General features: G+C 40.1%; 1 protein-coding gene across 4 annotated transcripts in view; it reads right to left on the bottom strand.

Moving 5' to 3' along the window:
* LOC142351442 (DNA-directed RNA polymerases I and III subunit RPAC1-like) overlaps window positions 1-15,737 on the bottom strand; it is a 67,172-nt gene that overhangs the window by 45,989 nt on the left and 5,446 nt on the right. For all 4 annotated transcript variants that reach the window (XM_075403452.1, XM_075403450.1, XM_075403451.1 and 1 more), the window contains one exon: window positions 15,537-15,719. In XM_075403452.1, coding sequence (XP_075259567.1) covers window positions 15,537-15,719 — 183 coding nt within the window. The remainder of the gene's footprint in view (window positions 1-15,536; window positions 15,720-15,737) is intronic.

Here is a 15,737-nt window from a genome sequence, read left to right as displayed (position 1 = left end):
TTGCCTTGGTTACTGTGTTCATGGCAGCCTCAGTCATGGTTTTAATTGCTGTTTTCTTCATTAACTCGTGCGCTTCGGCCTTCTCATTTAACCAGTCGTTAAGATCCAGAATATTAGGTTTCACCCAATGCTTTTTGACAGTGACGATTGACTATGACTCCTTCATATTTGGTGTTAGCTTCTGTACGGTAGATTTGAGAAGCGCAGCACTCTTTAAATCCGAATCGTACGAGAGTGATTTAAAGACCCCGACAAGACTTGAAATGCACCCTGAACAGTTAATAATGTTTTTGCTATTGTGCTTCTTTAGTGGTAGAAAAAAGTTGAGTTTGTCTAAATGTGCACTGACAACTGCCTCTAGCTGGCTAAATTTGCGTTCAAGTGTCCTAAGTGCATCTTTTTACATTATTCCGCAGTATGCAAACTCATTGATAGCGTCCTTTGCTTTTCCAGTTAATAGAGTTTTTAAGTAAATCAGCTTGACATCATCAGTCAGTGCCTTTGAATCAATGGCGATTTTAAATTGTCCAAACTATTGATGCCACTGCAAGGGGTCACCATTGTTTTGTGAGCTTCCAATCGGGTAGTGCATTATTTTTTTTAGTGATTGCGTCTGCCAATAGTTTTATCAAATACCCGGAGTCCAAAGAAGGAGCCAAAGGTGTGGGTTGCGGTGGTCCACTCCAAAACAACGGGTTCGGAACGGTAGCTCTGTACAATGGAGGAACAATTGGATTGGCAAAAGTTGGGGCGGTACCAGTGGAAGAACTAAATGTATTAGGTTGCATGAAGTCGATGTTACATGAGTTTGTGACCTCACTGCTGCTTGTACTTGAGCGCAGGAGCGCAATGATGTAGGGACATGAGGGTTGCTGAATGGGGACAGTGGTACGTTGTTTAAGCTTACGGATGTACCAATAAGTGGTACGAATTAGCTGGGACGGATGCTGGAAACAGCCAGACGTTTGGATATGGCAGAGGGAGAGATGCATTGGTTGAGGGGCAGGACTTATGGGCATGAACTTGTGCAGTGGGGTTGGTAGATAATTTACATGTAGTAAAAAACATTTAGAGGAAGAGAAATCTTCTGTGTGGCCGGAGAGGGCGGTAACTGATTGGCATTGTTTGTCATGGGTTCATTGACATTTAAGGGGAGACCTGGGAATGGTGGTGCGTGAGCAAAATAAAAAGCGGTTGGGATTAACTGGAGCTGAGGGGCTCTGGAGGTAGGGACGGGAATGCAATGGCGGGTGCATTTATGTGTGCTTCTGACTGATTAAGAATTAGTGGATCGTTAGTCAGTGCGTTTAATAGTGAACAAGGAGGGCTGACCAGATTCAACTGACCCGGCATGCTTGAACTGCGGACTAGTGGGTCGTCCAACAACAGACCATCGAAACGCATGGTAGCTTGAGACAGCTGCCGGGCTGTGTTCGGGGCGCTTAATTGTGCCAGCATAACAAAGTTTATTGGAGGAGATGGAGGTAATTATTGAGGCTGTTTCTAGTCTTGAATGACGCTAGTTTCAAGAGGTGCATTATGGATTAAAAGATTCCTATTACCTGTCTCTTCCGGCCTATTGGCTGTGAGGTTGATGTTAGCCTCAACTTAACCATGTCTATTGAGATGTAAAGGATGCGAGTTCAGAGTTTGAGCTGAAGAAGCGCGAATAGCAGTGGCTTGGTTTGATTGCGCGATGGAACCAGAAAAGTCCAAACTCTGTTCATTTGCAACATCGGCAATGTTACCGCCCGGTGATGAAATGACCAATCTTGAACAAGTGTCTTGCTTTTTACCGTGTCTCTTTCAGTAAACAGCTCGCTCAGTTTACCTGTATCGGAACCGTCAGCTGAAGACTTCGTCGTCAACTCAATTTCTTCAAGGGCTGCAGCAGCTACCTTCTTACGATGTTCCTCCTGAAGATGCTGAATTTCCAATTCTCTAAATTGCATATTTCAAGGCACTGCCTCGCAATGCTCAACTCTGCCTCGTGTTGCTTTTCAAGTTCTTCCGTTTAAGTTTTGATATTTCTAATAAACGTTGACGCTGGTTAGATCTTGAGGAAGTCATATGCGATTCTGATTTCAAATGGTGAGATGTATATTGCTCCTCTGTCTTTGTCTTCGACCCAATCAATGTAACCTCGAGCAGCAGCCAATGTTCCGTCATATTTCTAAGTCACAATCTTTAACCACTGCTCCAGGTTTTTACAGGCTGCGTCCGGATCTTGTCTTATGCGCAAGATCAAAGAGTACCTCATTCTTCTCAATTACAATAGTGAATGCATTCTTGGATTTTACAATCAGACAATCGATCTTAACTTTCCTGTCCGGTTTATCAATAGAATTCTTGATGTCACAATAGATGCTACTAAGCTCAGCCTCTAATTTTGCCCTCCTAGCATAAGATTTCTTGAATTTTTCCTGTAAAGCTTCATATCAAAACAGGAACCAAAATTAAATTAATACTCCTACAAGAACACTCACATACACGACGCTGAGCCAAGCAAACTGTCAAAGAGCAATGGTGTTCGTCGAGTAGGGAAGTACCCGGCGAAACAAAGCGCTAAGCGCACGAAAACACAACGCGTGGCGGGCGGGAGAAATGCCGAACGGATGACGCACGACGCGGATGCAAGACGGAACGGACGTGTGGAAAACGCGGGGAGCACTGCGCACAACGAGACAGGAAAGAAGCGGCGGGATGGAAACGCAGGGCGAACTACGCACGACGGGGCAAAAAGCGCGGCGGACGGCGCGGAAGAGTTGGGCGGCGGGCGCACAAATCGGCGTGAAAAGCAGACGCACTGAACGGGAACGTCGAGCGAGTAGCGCGCAACGTAACCGGGAAGGCGGGAGAGACGGGGCGGGAAAGGACAAAGCAGCGATCGTGGAGGCTGGAAGTACTATGCTAGCGGGCCACAGCAACAAACTCAACCAAACAAACTAGCCGTAGCTCCAGAACAATTTAAAGTCACATCATAGGAAGGAGGAGGAGAGAAGCTACTGCAAAACTGGATCCCGAAACATGAGTTTAACATACCAACAACAAACTACAACGCGTGTGCGGGCGGGAGAAATGCCGAACGGATGACGCGGATGAAAGACGGAACGGACGGGTGGAAAACGCGGGGCGCACTGCGCACAACGAGACAGGAAAGAAGCGGCGGGATGGAAACGCAGGGCGAACTACGCACGACGAGGCGAAAAGCGCGGCGGACGGCGCGGAAGAGTTCTGCGGCGGGCGCACAACTCGGCGTGAAAAGCGGACGCACTGAACGGGAACGTCGAGCGAGTAGCGCGCAACGTAACGGGAAGGCGAGAGAGACGGGGCGGGAAAGGACAAAGCAGCGATCGTGGAGGCGGGAAGTACTATGCTAGCAGGCCACAGCAACAAACTCAACCAAACAAACTAGCCGTAGCTCCAGAACAATTTTAAGTCGCATCACAGGAAGGAGGAGAGAAGCTACTGCAAAACTGGATCCCAAAACATGAGTTTAACATACCAACAACAAACTACAACGCGTGGCGGGCGGGAGAAATGCCGAACGGATGACGCACGACGCGGATGCAACACGCAACGGACGGGTGGAAAACGCGGGGCGCACTGCGCACAACGAGACAGGAAACGGCGGGATGGAAACGCAGGGCGAACTACGCACGACGGGGCGAAAAGCGCGGCGGACGGCGCGGAAGAGTTGGGCGGCGGGCGCACAACTCAGCGTGAAAAGCGGACGCACTGAACGGGAACGTCGAGCGAGTAGCGCGCAACGTAACGGGAGGCGGGAGAGACGGGGCGGGAAAGGACAAAGCAGCGATCGTGGAGGCGGGAAGTACTATGCTAGCGGGCCACAGCAACAAACTCAACCAAACAAACTAGCCGTCGCTCCAGAACAATTTTAAGTCGCATCATAGGAAGGAGGAGAGAAGCTACTGCAAAACTGGATCCCAAAACATGAGTTTAAAATACCAACAACAAACGACAACGCGTGGCGGGCGGGAGAAATGCCGAACGGATGACGCACGACGCGGATGCAAGACGGAACGGACGGGTGGAAAACGCGGGGCGCACTGCGCACAACGAGACAGGAAAGAAGCGGCGGGATGGAAACGCAGGGCGAACTACGCACGACGCGGCGAAAAGCGCGGCGGACGGCGCGGAAGAGTTGGGCGGCGGGCGCACAACTCGGCGTGAAAAGCGGACGCACTGAACGGGAACGTCGAGCGAGTAGCGCGCAACGTAACGGGAGGCGGGAGAGACGGGGCGGGAAAGGACAAAGCAGCAATCGTGGAGGCGGGAAGTACTATGCTAGCAGGCCACAGCAACAAACTCAACCAAACAAACTAGCCGTAGCTCCAGAACAATTTTAAGTCACATCATAGGAAGGAGGAGAGAAGCTACTGCAAAACTGGATCCCAAAACATGAGTTTAACATATCAACAACAAACTAAAACGCGTGGCGGGCGGGAGAAATGCTGAACGGATGACGCACGATGCAGATGCAAGACGGAACGGACGGGTGGAAAACGCGGGGCGCACTGCGCACAACGAGACAGGAAAGAAGCGGCGGGATGAAAACGCAGGGCGAACTAAGCACGACGGGGCGAAAAGCGCGGCGGACGGCGCGGAAGAGTTGGCCGCCGGGCGCACAACTCGGGATGAAAAGCGGACGCACTGAACGGGAACTTCGAGCGAGTAGCGCGCAACGTAACGGGAAGGCGGGAGAGACGGGGCGCGAAAGGACAAAGCAGCGATCGTGGAGGCGGGAAGTACTATGCTAGCAGGCCACAGCAATAAATTCAACCAAACAAACTAGCCGTAGCTCCAGAACAAATTTAAGTCACATCATAGGAAGGAGGAGAGAAGCTAGTGCAAAACTGGATCCCAAAACATGAGTTTAACATACCAACAACAAACTAAATTACGGCAATGCAGTATTATATTAAAAGGATGAAGCAGAAAGAAAATTACTAGCCGTAACTCCAGAATAAACTTAAGCCACGCCCTAGCAATACCCAAACCTAGGCAACAATCAGCATACTAACAAAATTAAAGAAACTACAACAAAAGTGAAATAGAGTATAAAAGTGAACTTGTAGACTATGGCAGCTGAAAAAGTCAAGAATCAATCTAGCCGTAACTCCAGAATAAACTAAGTAACAACCTGGAAGACCACAAGAACAGACCAACTAATAATCATACAGTTACATACAAACATACAGCAGCAAAATTTATTACAACAGGGGAGCCAGTAAAAAAGTAAAGTTGAAAAAGTCGAGAGAATTCAGCCGTAACACGTGAATCAATAAGCTACAAGACCAAAACAACGAACCCGCACACTAGCATCAACAATAAACCACAACATTAAAAAACATACTTCATCACATATGACAACATACTACATCGTTCAATAGATATAAGGGGAAAAGATGGAAGACACGGCAAAGGCCGCAAACGTTAAGATTGAACCTTTTAATTAAAATCTCGAAAATCAGGAGAGCAAATTTCTATTAGAGCGCTACTGAATGGAAACAACCACAAAGTAACCCGAACTTCTTGAGTAAACTAAATTACACTGCCAGTGAGTGAGTGGACTCCAACAACAACGCAAAGGTTTCAATAAGTTCCGCCTCCTCGAACGCGCGGCGGTTACGAAGCGTTTTCCGACGACGCTTAGAGAGTTTTTGGTCGGAAGCGTGAGATTAAAGACCAGAGATTGTTCTCATGCGCTAACACTATAGTGAGTGTTTTCAGCTCAAGCGCGTGCTTTTGATGTAATGCTCGGTACGCTTTAACTAAACCAGGTTCTTTCTGTTTACGTTCAGACAATGTCTTTCACTATATGGATGATAACTTAAGTACTACGCTTGAGCTGACCAGAAGTCAGGGGTTCCCTCTCTGGGGCAATACACTATAGCTTCTATGCGCTCCTTATACTTTTCAAGTCCTGCAACAAGCTGCGGAGGTAATAAATGCTTATTGTTGTTGCTGCGATGACGTGAACGCGAATTGTTCACATAATGTCCTACAACTAGGCGCTTCTTATCATGAAAGAAATGACAAAACTGGAACTGCGCTGTTTTTCGGATTTTCACAGCGTTAGGGTTGAAGCTTAAACCCGCTAATGCGTAAATGTTATGTTTGTAACGATTTTGTGTTAGTTGAGGCGCAGTTTTTATGGCGTGATGAAGTGAACTTCCAGGGAAGATAAATACCATTCATCTTTTTTCAGTACATTATTGACCGAAACTCGCTCAAAATCCGAACGTTATTGACAGATATTTGACATTCAGAGTTTTTTAAATTATGCTGATCTTAAGTGGATAGATCCAAAATTATGCGGTAAATCCAAGAATGAGCGCAAATTGGAAAAATAAATCAGTTATCTGATTTTTTGCAAAGATTGAAAAATTTTGACTTTTTTTTCAAATCGACAAATTTATGCAATTGTTACCTCCGCAATAAATTTTCCATAAAATGTTAGAGGAAAACTTTTTTCAAAATAGTTCAATTTTTTAAAAAATATTATTTACTACGCTTTTATGTCAAGAATAGCAAAAACACCACAATTTGATGATTAATTCTGGATTCTGATAAAAGTTGCCAATATTGATTTTTTCCGAAAACATTTGAGAGCTTGGTTATCGGTGACCGGTTTGCTATCGACAAACCAAATGAGTAGCTTCATTGAAAATTTGAACCTTTTCAAGTGGATGGGTTGCAGACCGAGTATAACATAATTCGAACTGAACTACTAAAATGCACCGCAAATGAAGGAGTCTCGCCTTTTGTTCAAAAGTTTTCGAAATTGGTGTTTTTCAAACAGAATTATGTCATATTATATGTTGGGTGGGCTATCGTTGACCAAGGAGCTGAAAATACCTTATTAAACCCTATAAAAGTTTGGGGGGGTTACTTAGACTTGCCGAATAAGGTAATCAAATTTATAGCATCAAGAGGAAAAGTTTATAAGAGTTTGGATTAGTCTTACAGTTTTTTGAATCTAGTCAAACCCTGATTACTAATTCACCATGTTGATCCTCAGTGCTGGAAGTTCTCATTTGTATTCTCCAGTAACAATAATGGACAAATTGTTAATTTCTTGAGTGCTATACACTCTTGACCTGACTCTATTGCTCCCGCCCTCTGCTTTTGCGAGATCTCCTGAGGTCAACCTTCTGTTTCCTCGGATGTGCTCTCACGAATTAAACAAAGCAGTTGAAGCAGAATGTGAGCCAGGTTGTGCTGTTAGAGCAGTTTTATGATTATTTGACGAACCATTCATAAGGTTTCAATGATAACCATAGAAGTTAAAACAGTGCAACAATGAGAAGGGGTTTTAATCAGATCAACTCACTCTTCTTTAATTGTCCAACTTAAGGGGCACTCAAGCATTGTTATTTGTCAGATCATTCATTTCATTCGGCGTTGAATAGCATGGAATCAAATTATTTTGACCGATTTCAACCCAAGCTTAAGGGCGGCACCAAAATAAAGGTGATAAAACACTCCTTCGTATATAATCTTTTGTCGTTATTACAGCAAATCGATGGCAAAGCAATGTACATTCGAGTCGCAGATAGCAACGTATAAATTATCGCACAATCATAGCAACAAGTGGTTTTTAGACGGCAATTTTTGATGCTCATTTGGCCAGTACTTAGATTGATAACGAATCAGTTCAATGCCAGTTACCAATTTGTACCAATGAATCCAGAAACCCAATAAATATAGAGCCATATCTGGTCTTAATTGATAGGTTTTATGATTAGTATTACTTAATACTAAGACTAACTTTTTCCGAGCTTTATACGTAAATTGGAACGATTTCTGTACGCATTTTAAATACTTCGAATCTGATTGGCTGAGAAAAATGACGCAATTTGATATATCTTATCGCTTACTTATTTACAATGTAACAACAATTATTAATTGAGGATCTACTTTAACACCTTTTCTGCTTGGTCACATGTTACGAATGAGAATTTGGCTATTTCTTCGTTTTTATTAATAGTGACTGGGTGTTTAGAAAAGCTCAGGACAGATATAAAGATTGTTATTTTCAGCAACTTTTCTTCAAAACTTTTGTTTGGAATTATTACACCGCAAAGTTCAGTGAATGATTCTAGTTTGTCCTGGAGCTCGCACTCTAGAATTGCTTGTTTATTTGGCTGTAGTAATGGCTTTTTCTGGGTAAAAATTTTTCCGCTTAACTACCTTTCTTTAATGAAGCTTTGTCCTGGGCAGATGCTAACTTTATGTTTAACAAAGAATGAGTTGCCTAATATAACAGGAGTTGTGACAATTAAAACAAGAAAATCTTCAGCGAATATTTGTGTGCCCAATTTAAATAAAACTTTAGTTGCTTTCTCAATTTTAACTATGATTCCGTTTGCCATTTTAACTTTATTCAGATCAGGCTTTTTTATTTGTTATTGAATTAATAGAGGTGTTAATAAGTTCCTTGTAAAACTCAAGACTCATCACGTTTGCAAATGCTCCAGTATCAATTAGTACGCGTCTATCTAATTCTTCATCAAAATTAATTTTAACGTAGGATAATGTTCTGCCTAATAGTGGGACAATGCTGAATAATTGCTGATTTTTGGAACTGGCTTTCATTCTGGCTGTGGTACTTGTGTTGGGAATTGCACCGGTTTATTCACTTCATATATGTTACTACTTTTGCGTTTTCAGCGCTTTTTATCAATTTCATTATAAACTGGTTCTATTACTTCATCTAAACTAGGACTAGACGTGCTTTCGTTATAAAAATTAAATGAGTTTTGTGGCTTTTTATTATTTTTATTTTGGTTTTTAAGATTGGGTGGCTGCAATTTTTTGTTGATTAAACGTGTAATTCATACCTCTCATATTTCTATTCTAGAGTGCAACTGCGCAACTAAATACTTTTGCCTTCTGAATACCATATTGGTCTTGTACTGGCGTTGGGCTATCATAAACTACTCCCTGTCGAAGAAGAATTTCAGGGGTACTTTTTGTTGGGAACCGAAAAATAGACCTATTAACATTAAGCAGGATAAACAAATGACGGACTATCTGAAGGTTCATTCCATTAATTCTGAGTTTGTGGTTGCTCGTTATAATAAAACGATCTGGGCGTATTACATTGCGGTCTTATTTCTCGGTAATTATTAATTATTAAAACGGTGGATGTACTGTTGTTGAGGCCGAGAGTTTGGTTGAAATTGACGATAATTTGGCTGATAATTTTAATATTGTGGGCAATAGATTGGACTATAATTTTGACTGTATAATTGTTGAGGGTAATGTGGGTAAGAGTTTGGATTAGTCTTACAGTTTTTTGAATCTAGTCAAACCCTGATTACTAATTCACCATGTTGATCCTCAGTGCTGGAAGTTCTCATTTGTATTCTCCAGTAACAATAATGGACAAATTGTTAATTTCTTGAGTGCTATACACTCTTGACCTGACTCTATTGCTCCCGCCCTCTGCTTTTGCGAGATCTCCTGAGCTCAACCTTCTGTTTCCTCGGATGTGCTCTCACGAATTAAACAAAGCAGTTGAAGCAGAATGTGAGCCAGGTTGTGCTGTTAGAGCAGTTTTATGATTATTTGACGAACCATTCATAAGGTTTCAATGATAACCATAGAAGTTAAAACAGTGCAACAATGAGAAGGGGTTTTAATCAGATCAACTCACTCTAATTTAAATGTCCAACTTAAGGGGCACTCAAGCATTGTTATTTGTCAGATCATTCGTTTCATTCGGTGTTGAATAGCATGGAATCAAATTATTTTGACCGATTTCAACCCAAGCTTAAGGGCGGCACCAAAATAAAGGTGATACAACACTCCTTCGTATATAATCTTTTGTCGTTATTACAGCAAATCGATGGCAAAGCAATGTACATTCGAGTCGCAGATAGCAACGTATAAATTATCGCACAATCATAGCAACAAGTGGTTTTTAGACGGCAATTTTTGATGCTCATTTGGCCAGTATTTAGATTGATAACGAATCAGTTCAATGCCAGTTACCAATTTGTACCAATGAATCCAGAAACCCAATAAATATAGAGCCATATCTGGTCTTATTTGATAGGTTTTATGATTAGGATTACTTAATACTATGACGAACTTTTTCCGAGCTTTATACGTAAATTGGAACGATTTCTGTACGCATTTTAAATACTTCGAATCTGATTGGCTGAGAAAAATGACGCAATTTGATATATCTTATCGCTTACTTATTTACAATGTAACAACAATTATTAATTGAGGATCTACTTTAACACCTTTTCTGCTTGGTCAGATGTTACGAATGAGAATTTGGCTATTTCTTCGTTTTTATTAATAGTGACTGGGTGTTTAGAAAAGCTCAGGACAGATATAAAGATTGTTATTTTCAGCAACTTTTCTTCAAAACTTTTGTTTGGAATTATTACACCGCAAAGTTCAGTGAATGATTCTAGTTTGTCCTGGAGCTCGCACTCTAGAATTGCTTGTTTATTTGGCTGTAGTAATGGCTTTTTCTGGGTAAAAATTTTTGTGCTTAACTACCTTTCTTTAATGAAGCTTTGTCCTGGGCAGATGCTAACTTTATGTTTAACAAAGAATGAGTTGCCTAATATAACAGGAGTTGTGACAATTAAAACAAGAAAATCTTCAGCGAATATTTGTGTGCCCAATTTAAATAAAACTTTAGTTGCTTTCTCAATTTTAACTATGATTCCGTTTGCCATTTTAACTTTATCCAGATCAGGCTTTTTTATTTGTTATTGAATTAATAGAGGTGTTAATAAGTTCCTTGTAAAACTCAAGACTCATCACGTTTGCAAATGCTCCAGTATCAATTAGTACGCGTCTATCTAATTCTTCATCAAAATTAATTTTAACGTAGGATAATGTTCTGCCTAATAGTGGGACAATGCTGAATAATTGCTGATTTTTGGAACTGGCTTTCATTCTGGCTGTGGTACTTGTGTTGGGAATTGCACCGGTTTATTCACTTCATATATGTTACTACTTTTGCGTTTTCAGCGCTTTTTATCAATTTCATTATAAACTGGTTCTATTACTTCATCTAAACTAGGACTAGACGTGCTTTCGTTATAAAAATTAAATGAGTTTTGTGGCTTTTTATTATTTTTATTTTGGTTTTTAAGATTGGGTGGCTGCAATTTTTTGTTGATTAAACGTGTAATTCATACCTCTCATATTTCTATTCTAGAGTGCAACTGCGCAACTAAATACTTTTGCCTTCTGAATACCATATTGGTCTTGTACTGGCGTTGGGCTATCATAAACTACTCCCTGTCGAAGAAGAATTTCAGGGGTACTTTTTGTTGGGAACCGAAAAATAGACCTATTAACATTAAGCAGGATGAACAAATGACGGACTATCTTAAGGTTCATTCCATTAATTCTGAGTTTGTGGTTGCTCGTTATAATAAAACGATCTGGGCGTTATTACATTGCGGTCTTATCTCTCGGTAATTATTAATTATTAAAACGGTGGATGTACTGTTGTTGAGGCCGACAGTTTGGTTGAAATTGACGATAATTTGGCTGATAATTTTAATATTGTGGGCAATAATTTGGACTACAATTTTGACTGTATAATTGTTGAGGGTAATGTGCTGTAAAAAAGTTCACTGGGCCTTGCTCTTGTGGCACAACATTAGGTGCTACTTTCTGCTCAAGTTTCTGTTCAAGTTCTGGGTTTATGGAGATAACAATTATTGCTTTTAACATTTTTTGTGTTTGATTGTTGTTTCATTTATTCCATCATCAAAGTAAGTTGTATTGGCTAGCTAAGGTGCATAATTGATCTATTGTGTCCGTCTCCGTTCTTTCTAAAAGTTTAGGCTTTAGCCAGTTTGGCACAGACTTTATGAAGAAACGCTTTATTTGCTCATTTTTACAATTTACTGACAGAATTTTTACAATTTCAAGGGCAGAACCTCTTGCTGCTGTTTCTAGAGAAAACATATGGGTTTTAGAATCACCTGCTCCTGCTGGTAGTACTCTAATTACGGGCACTGGATATGCTCTATTAGCTTCTGTTCTTAATTTTACTAAGAAATTTTGAACCGTATCTGACTTTGGATTAAACTTTTGGTTCTCTAACTTTATTGTTCTGATTTCTCTCACGTCATCTTGTGTGAATCTAGTTCTTAGAGCTGTTATCATGTCAGCAAAAACTAGTCTGGTGGCTTCTGGTATAGTCAAAAAAAATCTTAAAGCATCTCGTTTTAAGTGTAACTGGAGAAAATTTGATTTGCGCCCCTGCAATTCCTGCGACCCCAATTGCTCACGTTATTAATTGTTCAAACTCATTAAAAATGTCCGTTTCTGATTCACAGAAAGGCGTGATGTTGATCTGTGCGTGCGCCATTTTGCTTTTTTTTACCCGTTTGGATTATATGATTATCGTTCAATCAGTTTTATTTCGTTCTAAAGTATTAAATAGCACACTTAGCTCAACTTTATTAGGCAATCATTCGGTTAGCACAGATAAATGAAAAAAACAACTATCCTTGTCAATTAATGAGTAGCACAATTAGTCAGAAAAGAAACAACAGAAACCATTCGCTCGAATAGAAAATGGACTGCTTATAAAACTAGTGCCCAAAGCTCCGGTCGAATCGTCAGGCTGTTAACGTTGAAGCCGAATGGGCCGCCAAAGTCTAATCATTAAAGAGTGCCCCATAGTCTAGAGGAGGTCGTGGGGAACTCAACCCTACAGGCCTTGTGGAAGCTGCACTTAGATATGCGACGGTATAATGGCCGCGGCTGATTTATAATTTCAATTTGCCCGTTCTTAATCAATGTTCAAACTGTGGTCTCAAAAATTTAGCTTATTCTGAGGTTATCTGATAATCAGTGATGATGTTATCACGGTTATTATCACTGACTGAAGGAAGTTTGTTTCGACTAGCGCCAAATTTTCTCGCTTTTCGATTTAGACTTTTTGCTATCCAATAAATTACAACAGGTTTTGCTTCGTTCGTTATCTAGCACATATATTACAATAGACACATGAATTGAAGGGGAGAACTCAGTTTATATTTGAGCTTGCGTTTTGTTACTATTTTGCGTGTAGTTAATTTTCTTTCCTTTAATGTGTTCGACAAAATTTGGCGAAGCAGGGCAATTATTTATAGAGTGAAGAATGTTTTTTATAAATTGACATAAATAAAGCATCAAAAGTTAACTTTACAAATTATTTTATTCACAAAATTCACATTTGTATATAGCCTTTGTTGTTTTTGTCCGTTGCGGCCGCTGTGGTTTTTTGTCCAGTCATTGTTTACAAAAAGCACTTTTGAATTGTTGTCTTCTGAGTTGTTGATGTGCTGGATGCTGTCTGAAGCTTCTTCAGGTAATCGAATGAAAGCGAAGGAAAGAATCAAATAATTGAAGAAAATGTCAAATTTATCAAACAATTAATCAAAATTTCGGTCCGTTAAACATGGAAAAAGTTGATAACCTCTGTCACCATGTTACGCACTAACTTCTTAAGTTATTATTTCGTGTTTCGTAGATCAATATTCGGAGTAATTAACCAGAACTAACAACATTGTACAAGGACAATATGGCTGTTCCAATGTGCAATTTTTAGCCGCCATAATTTGAATAAAATTAGCAAGTAATAGCCTTTTATTAAGCGGTTCAGATGCGTGATATAAAAACTAGTTGCCATGTGTTTTAATAGGTTTTTCACAGTGTTATTTAGCTCCATGAAAGTCGTTGTAATTTAGCGTTTTATAAAGATTTTCCATTTCAATGATTATTTTAACGAAATTAATAAACAACATCCAATAAGAAGTTTTCTCAGTTTTTGTGAAGTTTCAAGAGATTGCTATAAACTGATTGTCAGACTGGTTCTCCGGTGTTCTGCTGATCGTAGGTTCCACAGAGTTGTACCTCAAGTTGTTTTAGTCCATCGTAAATATTTACTGATCTTGAAGTTGGGCAATTTCTGGCTTTTTTACGTCTCTTGATGTTTGTTAAGTACATATACAATTTCCGTATTAGCACCCACTTTATCAGCATAACTACTTTACCAAGTACATTACTCCTTATGACTTTATTTACCAATTATACAAATTCGTCGCTAGGGAACTTGAAAAAGTAAATATTGGGGCTTTTAGGTACGTAATATGTTTATCAGCAATGTGTCAATATGTAGTTGTTCTTAGTAAACAAAAACAAATAAGAGGTTACAGGCCTAGATGAAAATACGGGGTAGATATGGCCTTGAGATCTATCCGAATATGAACTAAATTATAGCTCTTTTATGGATATTTAAAAGGAAAATCATAACGTAACTATGAGGCACGAAATAGGGGCGTGACATTCTCCGCACCCATATTTCTCAAAATAGCGGTCGCAGGAATTAGTATCAACACCAAAAGACATAGCCCAGGTATCTAGGAAAAAAGTTTAAAAACCTGGTATCTAAAACTCGGCTTTCGTGGGGTTTATCCCGCTTCTACTTCTGATATTGAGACCCTATTCACCTAATAAAACTTTGTCGAGCTTAGAGAAGTCAAAAAGTTTCCACAGTACGTCGAAAAAGCTGAAAAATTAAGAGCAAAGATTACAGATTAACCCAAAATAGCCGCAATAGCGCGTCGTAGCTCTGCAGTCTAAAAATATAGTAAAAGAAACAGAACAAGAAATTTTTTATTAAAAGCTGAGATGTTTAATTCATTAAAAATCTGTAACCTATTCCTACTTCTATTAGCTGCTCTCAAATAACCTTCAATTAGAATGACACGCACTCACTTGACCTTATCTCTTTGAATTAAAACAATTTCAGATTCCGGAAGACAATTTTAAGATTGAGCTAAGTCACGGAAGACAAAAAACTTGACCAATAATAGACAATGAAGGGATAGGGAAAACCATTAAGGTAAAAAAAAATCAAAACAGTAAAAACCAACATTAAAATGCCGCGTGTGACCAAAAAAATCACCAGCAAGACAGCGAATGTTTGTTCAAACAGCATTTTCTCACTCCATTTTAAAATTAGAGCGAAAAAATTTCACACCGAAAACCAGTTGCTTTTTCGCTCCCCTTCCAGTTTCGGTATGACCAAAATCATCACTTCAATTAGTTCAAAAATCATGAAAATCTGTCAACAGATCTGAAAAACAGCGCCCCAATACAATTCAAATTCTTTGGCTTGTACAAAAACCAAGAGAAGGCCAATAATAGCCCCAGCTATCATTTTGCGGCTATTAATAAGCGAAACAAATTTATAGTATTAAAAAGTTAGGAGCGCAAGAATAGTCTGCGGAAAAAAATGACGCGACTGTTAAAAATAAGTCGAAGTCGGGCAGACAGAACAACACATTAAAAATATCAACAGCGCCCACACAATTGCTACATATGGAAAGCAGTTAATCCACTTTAGCATTGAATTCAAGTATAATGAAGAATCTCGGTAATTGCACTTCAATTTTGTGCTGCCTCCGCGAGGTGCTCTTTTGGAAAGGTGTACAACTATCGAAATGATCTGTCGTCGGAAAACGACATTTAACCTTTATAGCACAAGCAGCGCAGATCAATTTCGTGGCCTGGTAGCATTTTCGCCAGCAAAATGTCTCCATATATTGGTTTTAAGTCACAGCCGAACACTTCTTTTTGATTTGCCAAAGGCACCCACGCCAGATGCGAAGCGTAAATATAGGAATCTTTGTATAATTTCTTCCTGTCGGTCTCGTCTGAAAAACATCAAAAAT

Source organism: Convolutriloba macropyga, chromosome 13 (genome assembly GCF_964194025.1).
Source record: "Convolutriloba macropyga chromosome 13, txConMacr16.3, whole genome shotgun sequence".
In the NCBI taxonomy this organism is placed as follows: Eukaryota; Metazoa; Xenacoelomorpha; order Acoela; family Convolutidae; genus Convolutriloba; species Convolutriloba macropyga.
Note: the sequence above shows the minus strand (reverse complement) of the source record. Positions and strands in the feature narration are given on the sequence as shown.